General features: G+C 36.8%; 1 protein-coding gene and 1 pseudogene across 13 annotated transcripts in view; one reads left to right on the top strand and one right to left on the bottom strand.

Annotated features, from left to right (window-relative positions):
- NCOR1 (nuclear receptor corepressor 1) overlaps positions 1 to 21,698 on the top strand; it is a 196,214-nt gene that overhangs the window by 45,320 nt on the left and 129,196 nt on the right. For all 13 annotated transcript variants that reach the window (XM_045824329.1, XM_045824328.1, XM_045824336.1 and 10 more), the window contains exons 4-5: positions 13,497 to 13,689; positions 17,957 to 18,139. In XM_045824329.1, the coding sequence (XP_045680285.1) occupies positions 13,497 to 13,689; positions 17,957 to 18,139 (376 nt within the window). The remainder of the gene's footprint in view (positions 1 to 13,496; positions 13,690 to 17,956; positions 18,140 to 21,698) is intronic.
- Positions 19,751 to 20,436, bottom strand: LOC123809481 (annotated as a pseudogene).

Genomic DNA, 21,698 nt, shown 5'->3' with positions numbered 1-21,698 from the left:
TCTCTTAGACATGAAAGCACTGAATATCTGAAGCTTGTTAAAGAATTTCTAGTTGGTGATGGAATCCAGCTAAACAAAGAATGGATGCCATTAACCCATTTAAGTAAAAAGTCGAAATGAGATACCCAGATGAATTATGGTTTCATGACAGAATGTTAATAGTAAATCTGGACAAAGTAAAAATAATAAAACTTCCTACCCAGAGGTACAGTAAGTATTGGAAAAATGTTTAAAGGTATGAATTTGAAAAGTGTGGCTGGAGTGATTTGGTATTTCTAAAAATGTAAGTTAAATGAAATTCTACCTTTTTAATGGTTTTTAACATTTTTTTCCCTTACTCTTTAACAGGAATTTCTCTTAGGAATTACTTTTCTTGTGATAAAGGAGCATTTATCTAGTGTATAGTAACAATTTCTTCCATTTTAAGCTTTATGACATTTTATTTTTCTCTTATATATGTATAAAAATAAACCAAATGTTCTTTTTAAAAACATACTGTATTGATTCTTTTGTTTTATTCATCCATGTACAAAAATAAAGCAAGGTCTGAGAACAGTATTCATGTAATTTTAGCATTGTTTGTATTTGGTGAGATTTTGGGATGATTTGCTGCTTAGTTCTGTTTTGTATTCCTGGAATTTTTTTGTTAGCAAATGTTCATAAAAAGTCAGTCACTTTTGTGTGAATATTATCCATCATGTTTTTTAGATTTTATTGGAAAAATTAGCCCACATAACTACTCAGAATATTTGGATATTTCTTTTTATTCATTCATTCATTCATTTAATTGTTGTTCAAGTACAGTTGTCTCCATTTTCTTTGCCACCACTTTCCCCTGCCCCACCCACCCAGAGTATTTGGATATTTAGATAAAAAGATATCAAACAGTTGAAGTAGTTTCATATATTTTAAAAGATTCACTAAAATGGAGAAAATTGGTTTTCCCTTGAGCAATAGAAGGAGCCAAAAGACAATTGTAAATTTTTAAATTTAAGTGAAATCAATTTGTTTCAGAGAACAACCTTCCTTAGCTGGAACTAAGTGAAATCAGTTGATGTAATTCTCGATGATCTTTGTGGGCCACTATTTTGAATAGCTGTGGATTTTATGGCATTTCTAGTAAATGATGGTTATCTTTTCTTTAAAATTAAAATGATAAAGTCTAGGTATATATTGCAGTAAAAAGTCCATCTGATAATTTTAATTTGTTTTAAAGGTATTTAAAGATGGTATTAAGAGATGAAAGTCAGTATAAGGTAGGCATTTCTAAGTTTAAAAGTTTATAGCATTTTTATTATGAAAATCTTCTTTTATTCTGTTTTTGGGATGTTATCCATTCATCTCATCAAGTGATAGGTATTTGAATTGTGTTCACTGTTGGACTTATGAATAATGCTGCTATGAACATTTATGCCCAAATTTTTGTGTGGCCATATAATTTTCTTTTTCTTGGTAATTTACCTTGGGGTAGAATTGCTGGATTATACAGTAAACATTAACCTGTAAGGTTTCTTAGATTAGCATTTGAGAAACTACCAAACTTTCCAAAGTGGCTGCACCATTCTATGGGTATTAGTTTTTACCACTGAACCACCAATACCTGGCCGCTGGGTATTAATTTTTAAAAGGCAAATATGTTGCTGTATCTTTGCTGTATATAATATGCACCCACGTTTTTGTGTACATTATACATGGGATTATTATACCCATGGCATGTAATCATTATACTCATGAATAATGCACATCCTTATTTTTCCCCTCAAAAACTTAGGTCAAAATGTATGCATTCTGCATGGCAAAATAGGTAATTTAGAATGCAAATTTCATGCTTAGCTCCATCAGGACTCCCAATATATAATTGTAATTGTTTTCACAAAGATTTTTGTACCTCTTTCAAATTTTTTTAAATTTTAAATATTAAATTACATATTTACTTATTAATATATCAGTGGTTTTGTTCTAAAAAGGATTAGCAAGATGAAATGGGGAAAATGTGATTTTTTATGGAAAGAGCTTTCCATACTAAGGTTTTGTGTTTTGTTTTTTAATTGTCCTGTGTCCTAGCTGCTTTAGGTCTCCAGCACTGGGTATGCTTCACCTTCTGGCTTTGGTAAATCTCACAGGCAGAGTCACTGGAGATAAAATGTCATATTTGAAAGTTAGCTTTTGTAGGTTGTGTCAAGAGCAATGGTACCTGTTTGAGGGGCCAGCTGAGGGCTGAAATGCAGTTTGGGCTGCTAGCCAGACCGTCCCTGTACACCAGAAGGTTGCATGTACTTAGAGAAATTTCACACAAAACCTCCATGCAGGCCAGCAGTGAGTGGCCCTGGTTCTCAGTGCTGTGTAGAGGGGCTTGGCCTTTACCCTAATGCTGGATGATTGTTTTTGATATATTACCTCTGATTGTTTTGTGGAGGTGAACTTGAGGGTGTAAAGACTAGAGGCAATAGAGAACACATAAGGGATCTGTAAGAGAAGGAGAGCATATAGGCATATGATAGGGTGATGTAATTGAAATGGAGATGAGATAGATGAGTAAATTAAGAGATAAGGCTTCTAAGACCTGGCAGTTGGCAAAGTGAGGGGAGAAGCCTGGATGAATTCCAGGTTTCTAAATTGTTGTGTGTTGTTGGTTCCAACAGCTGTGATGGAGAATAAGGATAGAGCAACAGTGTAGTTAAGATACCTTGAGTTGGTGTGAATCAAGTTTGGGGTACCCATGAAACCTCCAGGTGAAGGTGTATCTAGCATGCTTGGGGAGGGGCTGGATTTAAGATACAGATTGGTATATGTGATTGAGGAACTGTGAAAACTGAGAGGAGCAATAGTTTACAGATGAATCTGTAAGATTTCTAACATCTGAAGACACTGAGACAGAAGCATCTGAAGGAGAGAGAGGAAAATCATTAAAACAGTGACCTTCAAACTTGTTACTTCCATATTCTACAAAAGAATTTTGAAAAGCGCTATTGTATTTAAAATTGGAAAGCTATTGCCTTGTATTTTAAATTGACAGAAAATTCTTTAGAGTAAATTTAAAAGATGAATATAATTTCTCATATTGAAAATATTGACATTTTGAAATAACACTGCTGCAGTATGCTTGTAAAACTATCCAATGGAATCTAAATACCATAGTAATTTGATACCATGATCTCCTTGAAACAGCATTCTATTTGAACAAACTTATCTTTAATAGAGCTTCTTTTTTATGCATTTTTTTCCTTGGAATTCATTCATTCTTCACATGAAATTTATTCCAATGTGATATGTTCTTATTATAGGAAGTCTTATATTGATCAACCTATCACATTTCTGTCCAACAATAAAAATATATAAAAGTATCTATCCATAAGGTGCTCTATTAAAAAAAAATCTGGATTTAAATACAATCATTACGTTATAATTTTTTTAACATTTTAACTTTATTTTCAGTTACAGTTTATATTCAGTATCATTTTGTATTGGTTTTAGGTATACAGCTTAGTGGTTAGATAATCGTATACTTTACAAAATGGTCCCCTTGATATTTCAAGTACATATCTGGCACTGTACATAGTTATTACAATATTATTGACTATATTCCTTATGCTGTACTATTATATCTCCAGAACTATTTTATAACTAGCAATTTGTATATTTAATCCCTTCACTGTTTTTACTCAGTTCTTTCTCACTCCTTCATTCTGGCAGCCATCAATTTGTTCTCTGTATATTTTTATATTTTGTAAGTTCATTCATTTTGCTCTTTAGATTCCATATATAAGTGAAACTATATGGTATTTGTTTTTTTCTGTTGGACTTATTTCAATTAACATAGTACCCTTTAGGTCCATCCATGCTGTCACAAAAGGTAAGATTGCCTTCTTGTTTCTGGCCGAATACAATTCTATTGTCTATATCTACCATAACCTTTTTACCAACTTATCTATTAATGGAAATTTAGGTTGCTTCCATACCTTGGCTATTATAAAATATGCTACAGTAAACATTGAAGTGTATATGTCTTTTTTTTTTAAGATTTAAAAAAATATTTTATTTATTTATTTTTAGAGAGGGAAGGGAGGGAGAAAGAGAGAGAGAGAGAAACATCAATGTGCAGTTGCTGGGGGCTGTGGCCTGCAACCCAGGCATGTGCCCTGACTGGGAATCGAACCTGCGATGCTTTGGTTCGCAGCCCGCACTCAATCCACTGAGCTGTGCCAACCAGGGCTGTATATTTCTTTTTGAATTAGTTTTGGATTTCTTTGGATAAATACCCAGAAATGGTATTTTTGGGTTATGAGGTAGTACCATTTTAAATGTTTGAGGAACTTTCATACTGTTTTCCATAGTGTCTGCTCCAATTTGCATTCTCATCAACAGTGAACAAGGGTTCCTTATCATTTTTTTCCTTGGAACTCATTCATTCTTGTCAACGCTTGTTTGTTGATTTATTGATGATAGCCATTCTGACAGGTGTGAGATGATTGCATTGCTCTGAAGATTAGTGTTCATGTTTTGCATATCTATTCAGGTTGTTCATTTTTTTTAATTGGACTGTTTGTTTTTTGGGGTTGTATGAGTTCTCTATAAATTTTGGATTTTAACTGATGTATCTGATGTCATCATTGGCAAATATCTTCTTCCATTAATAGGCTGTTTTTTCGTTTTGTTGATGGTTTTCTTTGATTTGCAAATTTCCTACTTTGTAATCACATTTGATTTTTTCCTTCTTGCTCGAGGAGATAAATCAGAAAAAATACTTCTAAGAGAAATGTCAGATTTTCCTGCTTATGTTTTCTTCTAGGAGTTTTATAGTTTGAGTGTCACATTTTGGTCTTTAATTCATTTTGAGTTTATTCTTGTATATGGTATAAGAAAGTGGTATAGGTTCACTTTTTATTGCATGTAGCTGCCCAATTTTTCCAGCACCACTTGTAGAATAGACTGTCTTTACCCCATTGTATGTTTTTGCTTCCTTGTTATAGACTGATTGACCAGATAGGTGTGAGTTCATTTCTGGGTTCTCTATTCTGTCCTGTTGATCTATGTGTCTCTCTTTTTTAAAAATACATATTTTATTGATTATTCTATTACAGTTGCCCATTCCCCCTCATTCCCCTCTGCCTTGCATACCCCCTTCCACCCACACTTTCCCACTTTAGTTCAAGTCCACAGGTCATACATATACGTTCTTCAACTTCTACATCTCCTACACTATTCTCAACCTCCCCCTGTCCATTTTCTACCTACCACCCATGCTACTCATTCTCTGTACCTTTTCCTTCCCTCTCCCATGCCTACTCCTCTGTGATCTCCATTTCTGTGGTTCTGTTCCTGTTCTAGTTGTTTACTTAGTTTGCTTTTGTTTTAGTATGGTTATTAATAACTCTGAGTTTGCTGTCACTTTACTGTTCATATTTTTTATCTTCTTTTCTTAGATAAATCCCTTTAACATTTCATATAATAAGGGCTTGGTGATGATGAACTCCTTTAACTTGACCTTATCTGAAAAGCACTTTATCTGCCCTTCCCTTCTAAATGAAAGCTTTGCTGGGTAGAGCAATCTTGGATGTAGGTCCTTGCCTTTCATGACTTGGAATACTTCTTTCCAGCCCCTTCTTGCCTGCAAGGTCTCTTTTGAGAAATCAATTGACAGTCATATGGCACTCTTTTGTAGGTAACTGTCTCCTTATCTCTTGCTGCTTCTAGGATGCTCTCCTTATTTTTAATCTTGGCTAATGTAATTATGATGTGCCTTGGTGTGTTCCTCCTTGGGTCCAATTTCTTTGGGACTCTCTGAGCTTCCTGGACTTCCTGGAAGTCTATTTCCTTTGCCAGACTGGGAAGTTCTCATTCATTATTTGTTCAAATAAATTTTCAATTTCTTGCTCTTCCTCTTCTCCTTCTGGTAGCCCTATAATTCGGATGTTGGAACGTTTAAAGATGTCCTGGAGGTTCCTAAGTCTCTCCTCATTTTTTTGAATTCTTGTTTCTTCATTCTTTTCTGGTTGAATGTTTCTTTCTTACTTCTGGTCCACACTGTTGATTTGAGTCCCAGTTTCCTTTCTGTCACTGTTGGTTCCCTGTACATTTTGCTTTATTTCATTTAGCATAGCCTTCATTTTTTCATCTAATTTGTGGCCATATTCAACCAACTCTGTGAGCACCCTGATCACCAGTGTTTTGAACTGTGCATCTGATAGGTTGGCTGTCTCTTCTTCGCTTAGTTGTATTATTTCTGGAACTTTGATCTGTTCTTTCATTTGGGCTATTTTTTTTTTTTTGTCTGTGCACACCTGTTACATAGTAAGGGGCAGAGCCTTAGGTGTTCACCAGGGCAGGGCAACCCAGTTGCTGAGTTGTGATGCTGTTTGTCGGGGAGGGGTCTGAGAAGGAACAATGGTGCTTGCTCTGCTCTCTGCTGGTTTTTAAGTCACTTCCCCGGCTACCCACAAGCAAATTGGGCCCTTCTGGTGCTGATTCCCGTGTGGGTGGGCTTGTGTATGTTCTAGGACCCTGTGGGTCTCTCCAACAAACTCTCCTGTGAAGCTGGGAGTTTCTCCTGCTGCCACCTCAACCCCCACTGGTGTTTTCAATCAGAGGTTTGAAGTTTTATTTCCCCCGAGCTGGAGCCCTGGGTTGCGTGGTCTATCTTGCTCCCTAGTTGTTCCTCCTGGTTTATCTGCATGTGAATGTAGGACTGCCCACTCCACCAACCACAGCCTTGCTGGTCCACCAGCTGCTGACTTGCCACAAATCCTCTCTGCCTGGCTACCTGTCTCCGCCCCTCCTACTGGATGGGCGAATAAATGTTTCTTCTTTAACTCCTTGGTTGTTGGATTTCCATACAGTTCTATTTTCTGTCAGATTTGGTTGTTATCTTGTTTTTAACTTGTTGCTGACCTTATTTTGGTTGTGCGAGGAAGCACAGTGTGTCTATCTACGCCTCCATCTTGGCCAGAAGTCTGTTGTAGTTGATTCTTGATTACTGTTGGTATATTTGTGGGTGTTGACACTGAGGCTGGCTGACTGTGAGGATTGACCCTACCACAGTGTACAACCTGTTGTGTGAGACTGACCCCACTAAGTGGGAATTGTCCCCAGTAGCATCTGGTGCCTGCTGAGATCTCCCTTTGGTTGTACAGCTGTTGGAACTAATCGCATAATACTTTGAAATGGTCTCATGTCAGCCACTTGGTGTGTTGTTTCTGGGGGCTATTGTGAGGGACTGTGGTGTAGGTCAATGTCAGACACTCCTTTGACCAGCCCTCTGCTACTTGTTAGGAACTGTAAAATCATCCATGGTTGTTGGCTTCCTTTGCTGGGCCTGGGTGTTAGTCAAAGGGGCCAAGCTGTGATCCAAGACTGGCTCCCACTAGTACCATGCCAGTTGCAGGTCAGCAAAAGGCCTAAGGCATCCTGTGATGTGCCTTTGCCTGCTGGTTGCTTGTTAGGCTCTGCCACTGAAATTGGCAGTCCATGACTTGCTTAGGGCAGGTTCTTAGTGAGTCATCTGGAAGGGGTGATTGTTGTTCACCAGATTGCTGCAGATTCAAACCTGTCACCAGTCCTGGGTCTGAGGCCATTCAGCAAAAGTCTCAGGGCACACCAAGGCAAGCCTCCACCTGCTTGGGGCCTGAGGACCTTTGTGGTCTGTCTGGTGGGGTCTTAGGGAGACGTTAGGATGAGGCTAGTAGAGTCATCAGGCTAAAACAGATTAAGATTTGGCCGTGTAGAGGGAGGGCTGTGTGCAGGAATGGTGTCATTGGTTGGCTCATGTGGGGAAAATGGTCCTCACCAGAAAGCCACACAGCTCTGTTTCTCCTTATGTGTCTCATACACCCTTGAGTCTGCCTGGATCTCCTTGAGAAACAATGCAGTGCAGGCGCAGATTGGTCAGCAGCTAGCAGACTCCTTTACATGGTGGGAACTCAGGCTTGGGCAGGGACTCAGCTATTTGGGAGGGTAGGGCTAGTACATCTTCCCAGGCTGATGCCATGGAGTGGCATTGCTGGTTGGGAAAATGGCCCTTCCCCTAACACCATTGTACTTAGTGTCTTCCTTGAACCTTCCTGGATCTCCTTGAGAACTTCTCAAGAAATATTGTACTGGCCCAGGCTGGCTACAGCCAACAGATTCTTTCACAGTGTGCAAGGTTGGCATGGCAGGTCCCAGGTAGACTGGATTGTGTGGCTAGTGCATTTCCTCAGGTCTTTGATATGGGGGAGGGGGTGGAGTCAGTCTGAAGCATGTGAAAAAATGGCCCTTGCCCTAAAGTCATGCCACTCAGTCTCTTTCTCTGCATTTCTTACAGCACCGGTGTCTATTGGACATCTTCAAGAGTCTTCCAAGAAAGACTGCAGTGGGCACAGGCTGGCCACAGCCAGCTGATTCCTCCACATGGCATGAACTTGGCAGAGTGGTGCCACAGGAGTTGGGAGGGTGGGGTTAGTGCCTCTTCCCAGGATGATGCTGTATGGAGGGGAGAGCTACACCCAGTAAAATTGGTTTCTGGGGGTGGTGTGGGAGAGAGACTCAGTGTGGGGACAATGGTGGCTATTTCTCTAGCCCTCCCTCTGAAGCCACACAACCCAGAGTATCCCTATATGATTCCTCTCCACTCTGAGCCACTGTCCCTTTGGTCAAGCCTAGGGTTAAGTATACATTAACAAAATTTTGTGCACTGGCCATTTAAGAGGGCACTTGGGTTTGTAGCAGTTTCTGGTCTCACTCTGGTGGTCGGAATTTCTGTGCATATTTACAGCCAGATGTTATGTGGGCTCCTCTTCCTGGTACTGGTGCTCTGGACTGGGGAACTGGACATGGGGTTTGAGACTCCTCTGACTTCAGGTGGGAACTTTGGAGCTGACATACCCTTCCACTGCATGTGGGTGCAGGGCCAACTCTTTGTGCATCCTTGACCTCCTTACCTAGTCTTCATGTGGCCTCTTCTGTAAATTCTTAGTTATAAGACTTCTATTCTGCTAGCCTTATATTGGTTATTCAGGTTGATGTTCTATAATTTAGTTGTAATTCTGATTTGCTCCTGGGAGGAGGTGAGTGTAACTTCCACTGACTCTGGTGCATGTTGTAATTACTGTAAAATTGATCAAAACAATAATCCTTTAAGAAAATGAAATACAAATTTATTAAATATGAATAAAATTTAGTGGAAATGCATCCATGGTCTAATGTGATAGATGGGGCTGTTTAAAAAATATTGCTTATTGGAAGAATAAAGGTAGCATTTAATCTATTCTTATTTTTTATTCTGATGAAAGTATCAAGAAACCTTGTTTACAAATAATTTCTTATGAGGTATATGTCCCAAATCACATGCTTATCTAAGATGAAAAGAACAGTTTAAAACTTAAGTTCTTTATTTTCTTTGAAATTAAAAATTTGGGAACCATTAAGCTTGCAGAAGGGTTTGTTTCTTTGCTGCTCTGGAGGTGTCTGCCCTTTGATGGTCAGTGCTCCATTATAGGATATAGGCAGAAGGAGATTTAAGCTTTTCTTTGTTTTTTTTTTTTTAAATTTTATTTTAACTTAAGCTTTTCTTTATGAAATAATGGAAGGGCAATTATGAAAAAGAAATAAGGAAAGGAGACCTACAATTTATTATCTGGTAGGTCAGGGGTTTTTAAAATAATAATAACAGTAATGTTATAGATGAGGAAACTGAGGTTTGGATATATTTAATGGGTGCCAAAGTCACATGAGCTTGTTTATGCCAGACCCAAGACTTGAATTGAGCACTTCAAAACCATGACATAATGCACCATGTGTTCTACCACACTCCCTCTCAAGGTAGGTCAATTTAAAGAGTGTATATATAAGGTCAGAATCTCTGGAAGTTAATTATTTTAAAATTTTCAATGCTGGTATCCCCTGTGAAAAGAAGGTGTCCTGAAAATCAACAGATGGAAGTTTCAAGGAGGAAAGGAGTAAGTGAATTATAAAATGTTGCAGAGAGGCCAGCATATGTCTAAAAATATTCTTTCATTTCCTGTTTGAGGAGGTCATTCATAGTGGTGAGCTGCTGGAATAAAATAAAATGATGGGTAATTAAGTCAGAGTTCAGTCAGTTTAGTGCATTGGGAGAGAAACTGGTAAAAAAGAGTCTAAATCATTCTTTCATGTAGTAGTAATCTTCTAATATAAAGTTTAATGCCAGAATTTTAGATCTCTATTTCCTAGGCTAGTCATTAATAATATTGATTCTGAGAATTAAGTTAGGTGTGGATTTTTCTATTGTGGTAAAATATACATAAGACAGTTTACCACTTTATTCTTAGGTGTTCTAATTTGTTGGAATTAAATAACATTCACATTGTGGTGCAGCCATCAGCACTATTTCCATAACTTTCTCTTTATCCTAAAGAGAAACTCTTCACCCATTAAGCAATCATTCCCCATTCTCCTCTCTCCCAGTCCCTGGTAACCTCTAATCTACTTTCTCTCTCTATGAATTTGCCTCTTATAGATTTTTTTACATAAATGAAATCATGGAATAGTTTTCCTTTTATGTCTGGCTTATTTTACTTAGCATGTTTTTGAGATTCACCTATATTGTAGCATGTGTCAGAACTTTATTTCTTCTTTGTTTGAGTATACAAATATTGTTTATCCATTCATCTGTCAATGGACATAGGTTGTTTACACATTTTGCATTGTGTAAATAATGCTGCTATAAACATGGCTGTACAAATACCTGTTTGAGCCTCTGTTTTCAATACTTTTGGTCGTATATACCTAGGTGAAATTGCTAGGTCATATATTAATTCTATGTTTTAACTTTTTTTTTAAGATTTTATTTATTTTTTTAGAGAGGGGGGAAGGGAGGGAGAAAGAGAGAGAGAAACATCAATGTGGGGTTGCCTCTTACGTGGCCCTTGCTTGGGACCTAGCCCCCAAAGCAGGATGTGCCCTGACTGGGAATCGAACTGGTGACCCTTTGGTTCTCAGCCCGAGAGCAATCCACTGAGCTACACCAGCCAGGGCCTGTTTTAACTTTTTGAGGAGCTGCCAAACTCTTTTCCAAAGTGACTGTACAATTTTACATTCCCACAAATAGTGCATGTAGTTCCAGTTTTTCCATATCTCATTATTATTTTTAAAAAACAATTTAAGCTACCCTACTGGGTATGGTATAATATCACACTGTGGTTTTGACTAGCATTTACATAATGATGAATGATGATGCTTTTTTCATGTGTTTGTTGGCCATTTGTATATCTTCTTTGGAGAACTGTATATTTAAATCCTTTTTCCATTTTTTGGGGGGGTTGTTTGTCTTATTGTTAGTTGTAGAAGTTCCTTATATATTCTGGATATTAAAACAACATCAAATGCATGATTTGCAAATATTTTCTTCTATTCTGTGGATTTTTCACTCTCTTGATAGTGCCCTTTGCTATACAGAAGTTTTAATTTTGATTAAATCCAACTTACCTATTTTTTCTTTGTTGTTGGGCTTTTAGTGTGATATCCAGTAATTCATTGCCAAATTCAAGGTCAGGAAATTTTTCCGTTGTTTTTTTTTTTTCTAGGTATTTTAAACAGTCTTACTGTTTAAGTCTTTACTTTGAGGTATTTTTTGCTTATGGTGTTAAGATAAGCTTCATTCTTTTGCACGAGGATACCCAGTTTCACCAGCACCATTTATTGAAGAGAAGAGATTGTTTCCCCACTGAGTTGTCTTGCCACCCTGTTGAAAGTCAACTGACTACAGATGTGAAAGTTTATTTCTCAGTTTCAAATCTATTGGTCTGTGTATCTATCCTTATGGTAGTACACACTTTCTATTACTGTAGCTTTGAAGTAAGTTTTGAAATTGCAAAATGTAAGTTCTCTGACTTTGTATGTCTTTTCCAAAATTGTTTTGGGTATTTCGGGTCCCTTGAGATTCTATGCGAATTTCTTGATGGGTTTTTCTCTTTTTCCAAAAAAAACGCCAGTGGGATTTTGGTGTAGATTACATTGACTCCGTAGATAGCTTTGTGTAGTATTGTCATCTTAACAATATTAAATCTTTCAATACATGGTGTGGGATGTCTTACTACTTATTTAAGTTTTCCTTAATATCTTCCAGCAGTGTTTTGCGTTTTTCAAAGTATGTGTTGAGCCTCTGTGGTCAAATTTATTTCTATTCTGTGCTTTTGGATGTTATTGTAAGTGGAATTATTTTTGTAATGTCATTTTCAGTTGTTCATTGCTAGGATATAGAAACAAAACTGATTTTCGCATTGTTGATTTTGTATCCTGTGTAATTTTGCTCATGTATTAGCTCTGACTTTTTGTGTGTGTGTGTGAATTCTATTGAGTTTTCTAGATATTAGATCATGTCATCTGCAAACAGAAATACTTCTTCCTTTCAAATTGGGTGCCCCCATTTTGTTCTTGTCAAGTGCTCTGTCAGCCCCCAATTCTATATTGAATACAAGTAGCAAAAGCAGACAGGCATCCTTGTCTTGTTCCTGAAGCTTCCTACTCCACTATTTTGTTGCAGCATCATTGTGAATTTTAAGAAGACAATGGGATTTTATGTCTTGAGATTTCAAATTTTTGAAGTGTAATACTTTTGTAGACCTCAGAGTTTATTTCATCATCTATCCTAAAAACTAAGTCCACTGATTATCACTTCAATGAAATGTTTTTTAAAATAATTAATTATTTTGTTTTTTAAAAGAGAGGAGGAGGGAGGGAGGGAGAGAGAGGGAGAGAAACATCAGTGTGAGAGAGAAACATTGATCAGTTTTGGCCATAAAGTAAAATATTCTATAAATATCTTGGTAGAAAATGAAAAGTCAAGTAAACAAATTACTCATATATAGTACACTGTACAGTATATCATCTAAAGGAAGCAAAGACAGATTCCTGACCTTTCTACATACTTGGGGAAACTAGACAGAATACATGTTTTGGGGGTCAGAATTATGTCTTCAAAACAATGTTGCATTTCCACTCAAGAGACTTTAAGTCTTAGTAATACCTCACAACTCATTTGTTCATGTAGCAATTGCTAGGTTTTACCTTTCTGATTGTTTTTACTATTAGTTAAAAACGGTGTTCTTCTAGTTTAGATTATACTAGAATTATATAATCTAATCTAATATATAATATAATATATAATATAATATATAATATATTATATATATTGAATTATTACTGAATTCAATAATTATATCATAGGTTTAAAAATATTATTTTATGGATATTCTTCAGCAACTTTAAATTTTCTGCAAATTGAAATCTTTTGTTACATCTTTCCCTTCTTTACCACTAGCACTCCCACCCCTCCTTAAGAAAATTTTTCTATTGGAATTCAAAATGTGATAGTACTTTATAGTGAGATATATTTTTTTCTGGAGTGGAGGAGGCAGGGGGAGGGATTGACTTTGAAAATAGGCATAATTATTTCATTTATTTCAAAGTCCAGCCAGGGATATTAGCAGGAAGTTGTACATCACTTAAAAATTGTAAGTGTTTATTTTCTTTGTATGTATTAGGCCTCAAGAAAGGAGACCTGGATATGAACAGTTTCACCCAGGCCCGTCCCCAGTGGATCATGATTCACTGGAATCCAAGCGACCACGTTTGGAGCAGGTTTCTGATTCCCATTTCCAGCGTGTCAGTGCTGCAGTCTTACCTTTAGTGCACATGCTGCCAGAAGGGTTGAGGTCTTCTGCAGATGCTAAGAAGGTAAATATTTGTTCTCTTATCCTGTGGAATTGTTGGTCTCTGTAGTTTATTTAACCATATTCAGGCACTGTGCCTAAAAGAAGTCTAGTTATACCACTCTCTAAAGGTTAGTGCTGTGGGAGAGTGAAAATCTTGTTAAAACTAGAAACTACAGACTTTTAATGTCAGCACTTTTTACTTTTTGGTAAATGAAACAACCTGAGGACTGTTATAAAGAAAAAATGCTATTGAAAAATTCTCAATAGCAATTTTGTACTAGCTTACTGGGCTATAAAATGTGGTCAGAGATACTCAAGACTACCATAATTTTATTAAATTTAAATTAAATTTTAAGTAATCCCCTGTAATTCAGTTGTAATTTACTAACTTTCTATGTGGGAGAATACACATTTTAGCTAAGGTTTAACTGTGCCTGTAATTTTTATACAGAAAAATACTTTTTTCTAATTTATGTAAAAGATATGTTCTTTAGGAAAATTGGAAATGCAAAGGAACAAAGTTACTCATAATTCTATATCTTGGAGATAACTACTTTTATTTATTTATTTTTAATATAAAAGAAGCAAAAATATTTATTAAATATTAAGTAATAAGCAATTGACATTGAAAATAACCTCATTCCTTACCACTTTTAATATGTAGTTATATTTCTTGACATTTCAAACACTGTGTATTTATGAGAAAGTTCTATTAAGGTCCAACCTCTTTTCCTGTGTTTATTATTATTTGTTTTCCTTTAATGTATGTTTGTGTATTATGCCCTTATTTTGTTGCTCATTGGGGTGACATTGGTTAATAAAATTACAGGTTTCTGGTTTACAGTTCTGTAATATATCATCTGTATATTGTATTGTATGTTCACCACCCCAAGTCAAGTCTCCTTCCATGACCATTTACCCCCCCCTTTACCCTCTTGTACCTGCCCATACTCCTCTTCCCTTCTGGTAATCATCATGCTGTTGTCTGTGTCAATGAAGTTTTTTGTTTTTGTTTTTTTACCATTTGTGACAACGTGGATGGATCTAGAGGGTATTATGCTAAATGAAATAAGCTTGTCAAAGAAAGACAAGTACCATATGATTTCACTCATGTGTAATCTAATGAACAAAATAAACTAACAAAATAGAAACAGACTTATACACATAAGTTAGTGAACAGACTGATGTCTGTCCAATGGGGAGGAGTGTTGTGGGGCTGGGTGAAAAAAGTGAAGGGGTTAAGCAAGTTTATCATTTTTAACTGTCCATTTTGCTTATTGTTAAATCTGGCACTTTGTTGGAACTGAACAAATAATTATTTTAGAGAAAATAAACTAATTATTGAAAACTCGACAATACAGTGTTAACCCCTTAACTGTCATACATTTATATCTTACTCCCCCCCTCTTTTTATTATCAAACCTCTTTCTTGTAATTTATTTACCTTTATGAATAATAGCCCTTCCCAACCTCATGTTAGATACATACCTGTGTATTTTCTTTGAGTTTTTATGCAATTGAAGTGATTTCAGAGATAGTGAATGTCTGCAGTTTATTTTCACATAGTTGAGCCAAGAAAAAAAAGTAGGTGTTTGTATGTGAGGAAAGAAAACAAAGTAAAATGTTTTAACTAGTGAGTCTAGATGATGGATGAATGACCATCAACCTTCAACTTTTATGTAAATTTGAAAATTTACAAAATAAATTGGGTGGAGAAAAGCTCTTTGTGATGAGCTAGAAATGAGCTAAGTAAGGTTCAGGGAGTTTTGATATCTTTCTCACTGTATGAAACATCTGTATTATAGTTTATGGGTATAAAAGAAGTATTTTGCAGTATTTAAAAAAGAAAGAATATGTTGAATAAAGATCTTTATCCTTGACTGAATATATTATCACAAATATATCTAGTTACAGAATTTTTAGCAAAAAGGGATCTTAAAAGCTTATTCATAGGGATATAAGGATGGCTCAACATTTATTAATCAATTTGCTACATCACATTAACAAAATAAAGGGTAAAAACCATGTAATCATCTCAATAGATGCATAAAAAGCATTTGACAAAATTTGCTATCCTTTTATGATAAAAACTCCCAATAAAGTGGGCATAGAAGGAACATAACCACATAATAAAGGCTATGTATGGCAAACCCACACCTCATGGTGAAGCTGAAAGCTTTTCCTTTAAGATCAGGAACAAGACAAGGATGCTAACCATCACCACTTCTATTCAGCATAGTACTAGAAGTCTTAGCCACAGCAATCAAACAAAAATAAATAAAAGACATCCAAATTCAAGAGGAAGAAGTAACACTCTTTGCAGATAACATATTATATTTAGAAAGACCTAAACACTCCATCAAAAACTTGTTAGAACTAATAAATTACTTCATTAAAGTTTCTGGATATAGAATTAATGTACAGAAATCTGTTTTATGTCTATACACCAGTAACAAGTGATCAGAAGGAGAAATTAGAAAAATAATCACATCAAAAAGCATAAAATATCTAGGAATAAATTAACCAAAGAGGTGAAAGATCTGCACTCTGTAAATTCTTAAGATATTGAGGAAAGAAACTGAAGAATAAATAAATGGAAATGTATACTTTACTCATGGATTGGAAGAGTTACTATTGTTAAAAAAGTCTTTAATACCTAAAGCAATATACAGATTCAATGCAGTCCCCATTAAAATACCAATGACATTCTCAGAATTAGAACAACTATAGTTCTGTGAATTATGCTTATTCTAGACGTCTTATAGCCTAAAGAAAACTAGTACCTTAATCTGTAATTCATCTGCTTTTACAGTATTACTTACATCTTGAGCCTAGACTGGTGTGTATGTGTAAGAGAGAGAGTGTGTGTGAATGTGTGTGTGTGTATGTATGTAGAGGGTGGTAGATTTGGGGTAGAGGGGCTTTTATTCTGCTTCTGCTGATTTTGAGGTGGAATGGGATATTTTTTTGACTAAAGAGATATATGCTGTCATGTGGCAGGGTTAGTTGCCCTTCATGAGCATAGGCCTAGGTGATCATAGCAACAGAAGTTCTAGGCCATTTTTCTAACTTCTGTGCCTCAGTATTAGCCCTTGGAAACCCTGAAAATGTTTTGATAGGAACTCTCCATAGTTGTTAACTTGAGTGGGCACACAAATTTTTACCTGGAGTTTATACTGTTTTTCAGCCTGCATGTTCTGATCTTTTCAAGAACCATTGTGAAGAAATGGTTAAGAAATTGGTATCTTTCTTTGTCACAATTGTATTATTTCCCCAGAAATTCTCTATAGTCTCAGTATTATTATACAGAAGGTTAGTCAGCCAGTTTGCCACCTTATTCTGTATAGCTTTTGGGATCTTCAAAATAGTGAATGATATATCTCAATTACAAAAGTGGTATAAATACCAGTGGGGGTTGTGTATATAAAAATTACTACTGTAGGACTACCATGTAGAGAAATAGTACACATGGCTTTACTATGTTTTTGTGAACCCTGAAAGGAAAGAAAGGCACCTACTAAGAAGGGCTCCTGGTGGCAAACTGGGCTCAAAAAAGTACAGTCTTGAAGCTGTTTGGGCACAGGATCCTCTCATGGAAACTGCTTTTTGTGAAGCTGCCCCTGTGCTAAACTGCCTGCCTCCTTGCTGATCTACCTGCCTCTGTGCTGGAATGCCTGCCTACATTGTGTTTCTGCTATCCAAGTGAGGCCTTATAAAGGAGTTACTGGAGTTTCAAACAATAGGACTGAGGCTTTCCCCAGCCACTTGGGGAAACCAACCAATCAGAGTGGCTCTGTTCTGACCAATCAGGACAGTGCTTTTGGAGCAATCAAACTGTGAAGATTCAGAGTCCTCATTAGCATGAGAATGGAACAGTCATAGACCAGGGTAGGGACTTCTGCCTATACTAGCCTGCTCCCTCTTGGTTTGGGTAGTGCACTTTCAACTGAAGACCCTGTTTCCCCTGCTAGAGCTGGGACTCTGAATCATGCAGGAGCAGATGTGTCCAGCTGAAGAAGGGCTTGGCCCCAGCGCAACCTCACAGCAGTACTGTTTTCATTTCATAGCCATTCTAGCACTATTGAGCTATTTGCACTGAATGTTTGACCGGATAAAGTTTTCTTCTTCACTGCACCACAAATTGGGGATTCCTGTTGGCATTGAATTGGTGCCAGTGACCACTGGTTGGCATTGGTTTCAAAATTGACCTTTTCAGTTAAAAGAATCTTGGCACTAACATTGGCTGCTAGTGAGGAATAAATTCTTGCTCTCGATTTTCTTCTCTAAAGGATCCAGCATTTGGAGGCAAACATGAAGCTCCATCCTCTCCAATCTCTGGGCAACCATGTGGAGATGATCAAAATGCTTCACCTTCAAAACTTTCAAAGGAAGAGTTAATACAGAGTATGGATCGTGTAGATCGAGAAATTGCGAAAGTAGAGCAGCAGATCCTTAAACTGAAAAAGAAGCAAGTAAGTGTTTGATTTTACTGTTTAATGTATTCTAAGAATGAATATTTTTTCCGTAAAGAAGATAATGTTGAGTTTTCCATACATTTCAATAGTTTTCTATGATTCTGTGACTTGCTTTTTTTTTTTTTGCTATTAGTTTCCTTAGTTTCATCCATTAATTTCCTCTGGTGTGTTGTTTGATTATATGATATTAAATAACAAACCTTGTTTGTCCATTCTATTTTTTATTTTATTGGATGGGTTGTTTCTAATTTGTTGCTGTTTCATACAGTGGTGCTATATTTTTTGGTTCACATGTAAACAGATTTTCTAGGACATGTGTCCAGGAATGTCATTGCTTGGCTAGAGGGTAAGCATACTAGATAATACTACATTTGCTGAAATGGCAGTACCATTTTACATTCCCACTGGTAGCATGTACAAGTTTCTTTTTGTGTATATCCTTGCCTTCATTTTGTAATTTTTTTCAGATGGATATGGAATAGTTCTTACTGTGGTTTTAATTTGCACTGCCTTCATCAGGAATGAGATAGAGCTTATTTTTTAATTGTTTTTGGTTTTATTTGTGTGTGTGTTTATAAAGATTTTGTTTATATTTTTAGAGAGAGAGTAAGGGAGGAAGAAAGAGAGGCAGAGAAACATGTGTGAGAGAAATATCTGCTCCCTCTTGCTCACCCATAACTGGGGTCCTGGTCTGCAACCTAGGCATGTGATTGGTCTGGGAACCTTTTCTTTTGATGGAGGACACCCAACCCACTGAGCTACAACAGTCAGGGCTATTTGTGTTCTTCATGGGAATTATATTTTTTGGTAATTTTCTTATTTCTAGTATTTCCTAAAGTCTCTTGTCATTTATGTGTATGGCAGATAACTTCTACTTTGTGGCTTGTCATTCTGCTTTTATGGGGGAGGGGTGTTTTTTTCATTGAGATTTAAAATTTACATACCATAATAGTCTGTATGTAAATACAGACTACATACACCTTTAAAGTATGTAGTTCAGTGGCTTTTAATGTAGTCATAAAGTTGTGCAACTTACCACCACTATATAATTCTGGAATGTTTTTATAACTTGGAAAAGTAACCACGTGTCTTTTAGCAATTACTCTCTTGTGTCGCCCCTCCCTACTGCCCCTGACAACCACTAATCTCTTCTGGTCTGTATGGATTTACGTATTCTGGACATTTCAGATAAATGGAATTGTACAATATATGATGTTTAATGTCTGGTTTATTTCATTTAAGCATGTTTTCAATATTCATCCATGCTGTATCTTGTATCAGCACTTAATTTCTCCTTATGGCTGAATAAAATTTTATTACACGGATATACTGTGTTTTGTTTATTCATTTATTAGTTGATGGACATTGGGGTTGTGTTCATGTTTTAGCTGTTGTGAATAATGCTGCTGTACTGTTCATGTACACGGTTTTTATTTGAGTGTTAAGAGTGAGGTGGTTTCCATCCTAGAAAAGGGTGTGGGTGGGTGGCAGATCAGGAAAGGGGATTCACATTTAAATAGAAGATTTCAGTTTGGATTATGGATGATAGATACTCAGCATGAGCTTTATTCGTTTCTCCTTTTCCTGTCTTCCATTTTTGGGCTCAGTTTACCAGGACTGTTCAACATGGTTTTCCTCGATTTGCTGAATTTTTTATTTAATGTTATCTAAAGAGTTAGGACCTTTTGATGTTTCTGGAGTTTTTCCTGTTTTTTGAGTCATTTTCATTCTAGTTTGATGTTTGCGATCTTTGGGCTGGAATTATCTTGTGTAGATTTCTTTACTAGGGAAGTTTTTCTTCTGCTTCCTCCTCTTCATTATGTTCAACATTATCTTCATCGTTAAGTTTTACTTTTTCCTGTGGTAACTTGCTACCACTTCTAGGGGCAGATTACTTCCCAGATATACGTGGGAGTTTCACATTCTCCTCGTTATCATCTTCCAATTCTACGTATTCCTCCACAACTACTAAGTGATGTCCACTAATATGCACAGGCCCAAAAGCACATTTAGACCACAGGTGGTGTTACTTAAAAGATCCTAAGGGAAACATTGGCTGTACAGATGGTTTCAGTTGCCAGTGTTATTTAAATTGAACAGACAAATTTATAATCCGTTGTCTTCAACAATGTGCATTACTTTGTACTAGCCCCTAAACTGACCATTCTTCAAGATAACTGGTGCTCATTTTCATTGTTATCCACTTTAAAGTGATAATCTTTGTTGGCTTTTAGTTCACAACTGAAAAGAAAGCTCTGGGACCTTCATGGGCTCATGTCCGTGTCCATTGACTCTTATATATAAATGGCTCTCACATATTTATTTTGGAGCCAGAAACTTCACTTTGCCAAAAAAAAAAAAGTTAAACAATAGAAAAACTTTAACAATTCAAAAAGTAGTGTGTGAGTGCTAAGCAGAACAGGCTCTAACAGATGTTAAAAAATGTTAAGCCTCAATAAATAAAATGGTGTGAACCCAGTGCGTGGAAAACAGAAGGAATTGCCTAGATATGCACAGAAACCCACTGAGAATTTAATGTATTTAATTAATGAATTTAGTGGCTTAATGGGGGTGGTGGGGGAGAAGGTGGATGGAGATAAATGGCCAGTGTTCCAGGTAATAACTAAGCAGTACAGAGTCACACCAGGGCCAAATGTTTTAAATTGTGATGAAGTCAAATCTTTTATTACTTGTGTCCTAGCTAAGAAACTGTTGCATAATACAGCGTTACAAATATTTATACCTTTGTGGTTTTTTTGTAGGCACAAACTTTATATTCCATGTATCATTAACATTTTCATGTCTAAAATTCTCTTCTGTTCACCCTGTTCTTTTTTTTTCCTTCCTTTTTTTCCCTCCTAATGCCTTCATTTGTTTGACCCATTTGTTTTCTCTGTGTTCAGCTTCCTTGGCTTCTTGTGGTTCTCAGAGTTTGAACAAAGCACTTAATAACCTGCTCTCTTTTGCTCCATAATGCCTTCTCCCTCTCCATCCATGAGCACTTCACTCCTCTTTATTCTTCATCTTGGAGCTTTCTGCTTTTATTACAGAACAAACAAGGGGGCACCGGGGGTGATGTACTATTACCAAAAGATAATCCCAGGTCCGTTATGTCCACCACCTATAGGATGGATGTCTCTCAATTCCAGAGATTCATGAAAAGGAAAGGAAATGTTTATTTAATGCTATACAAACTTAAAGTAGTGACCTACTCTCTTCATCAAAATCCCAAATTCCCTTAAAACACCCACAAACACACAGTCTTTCCTTCTCCCTTTGCCCAGTCTGGGGCATCGTATCTCAGGAAAGGAAATAGAAGCCCATGGCTCAGGCAGTCCCTGGTTCTTCCCAGCACTCTGTGCTAGGCTGGTAGGCCTCCCTCGGTTCCCAGCACCATCAGCTGTGTTGTCAGGATCTCTGCTAAAGCTCAGTGGTGGTTCCCCCTTATAAAGCTGCGGGGGTCCCCACTCTGGCAAAGGCATGTGGTCCTCTTTCCACCGTTCCAGCTGCGTGGTCCTCTTTCCCAGGGCCACGGGAGTCCCCACTCAGCCAAAAC

The sequence above is a fragment of the Phyllostomus hastatus genome, unplaced genomic scaffold (genome assembly GCF_019186645.2).
Source record: "Phyllostomus hastatus isolate PE091 unplaced genomic scaffold, TTU_PhHast_1.1 phas_scaffold_55, whole genome shotgun sequence".
NCBI classification, from domain to species: Eukaryota; Metazoa; Chordata; class Mammalia; order Chiroptera; family Phyllostomidae; genus Phyllostomus; species Phyllostomus hastatus.
This window is presented reverse-complemented; position numbering and strand designations above follow the sequence as displayed.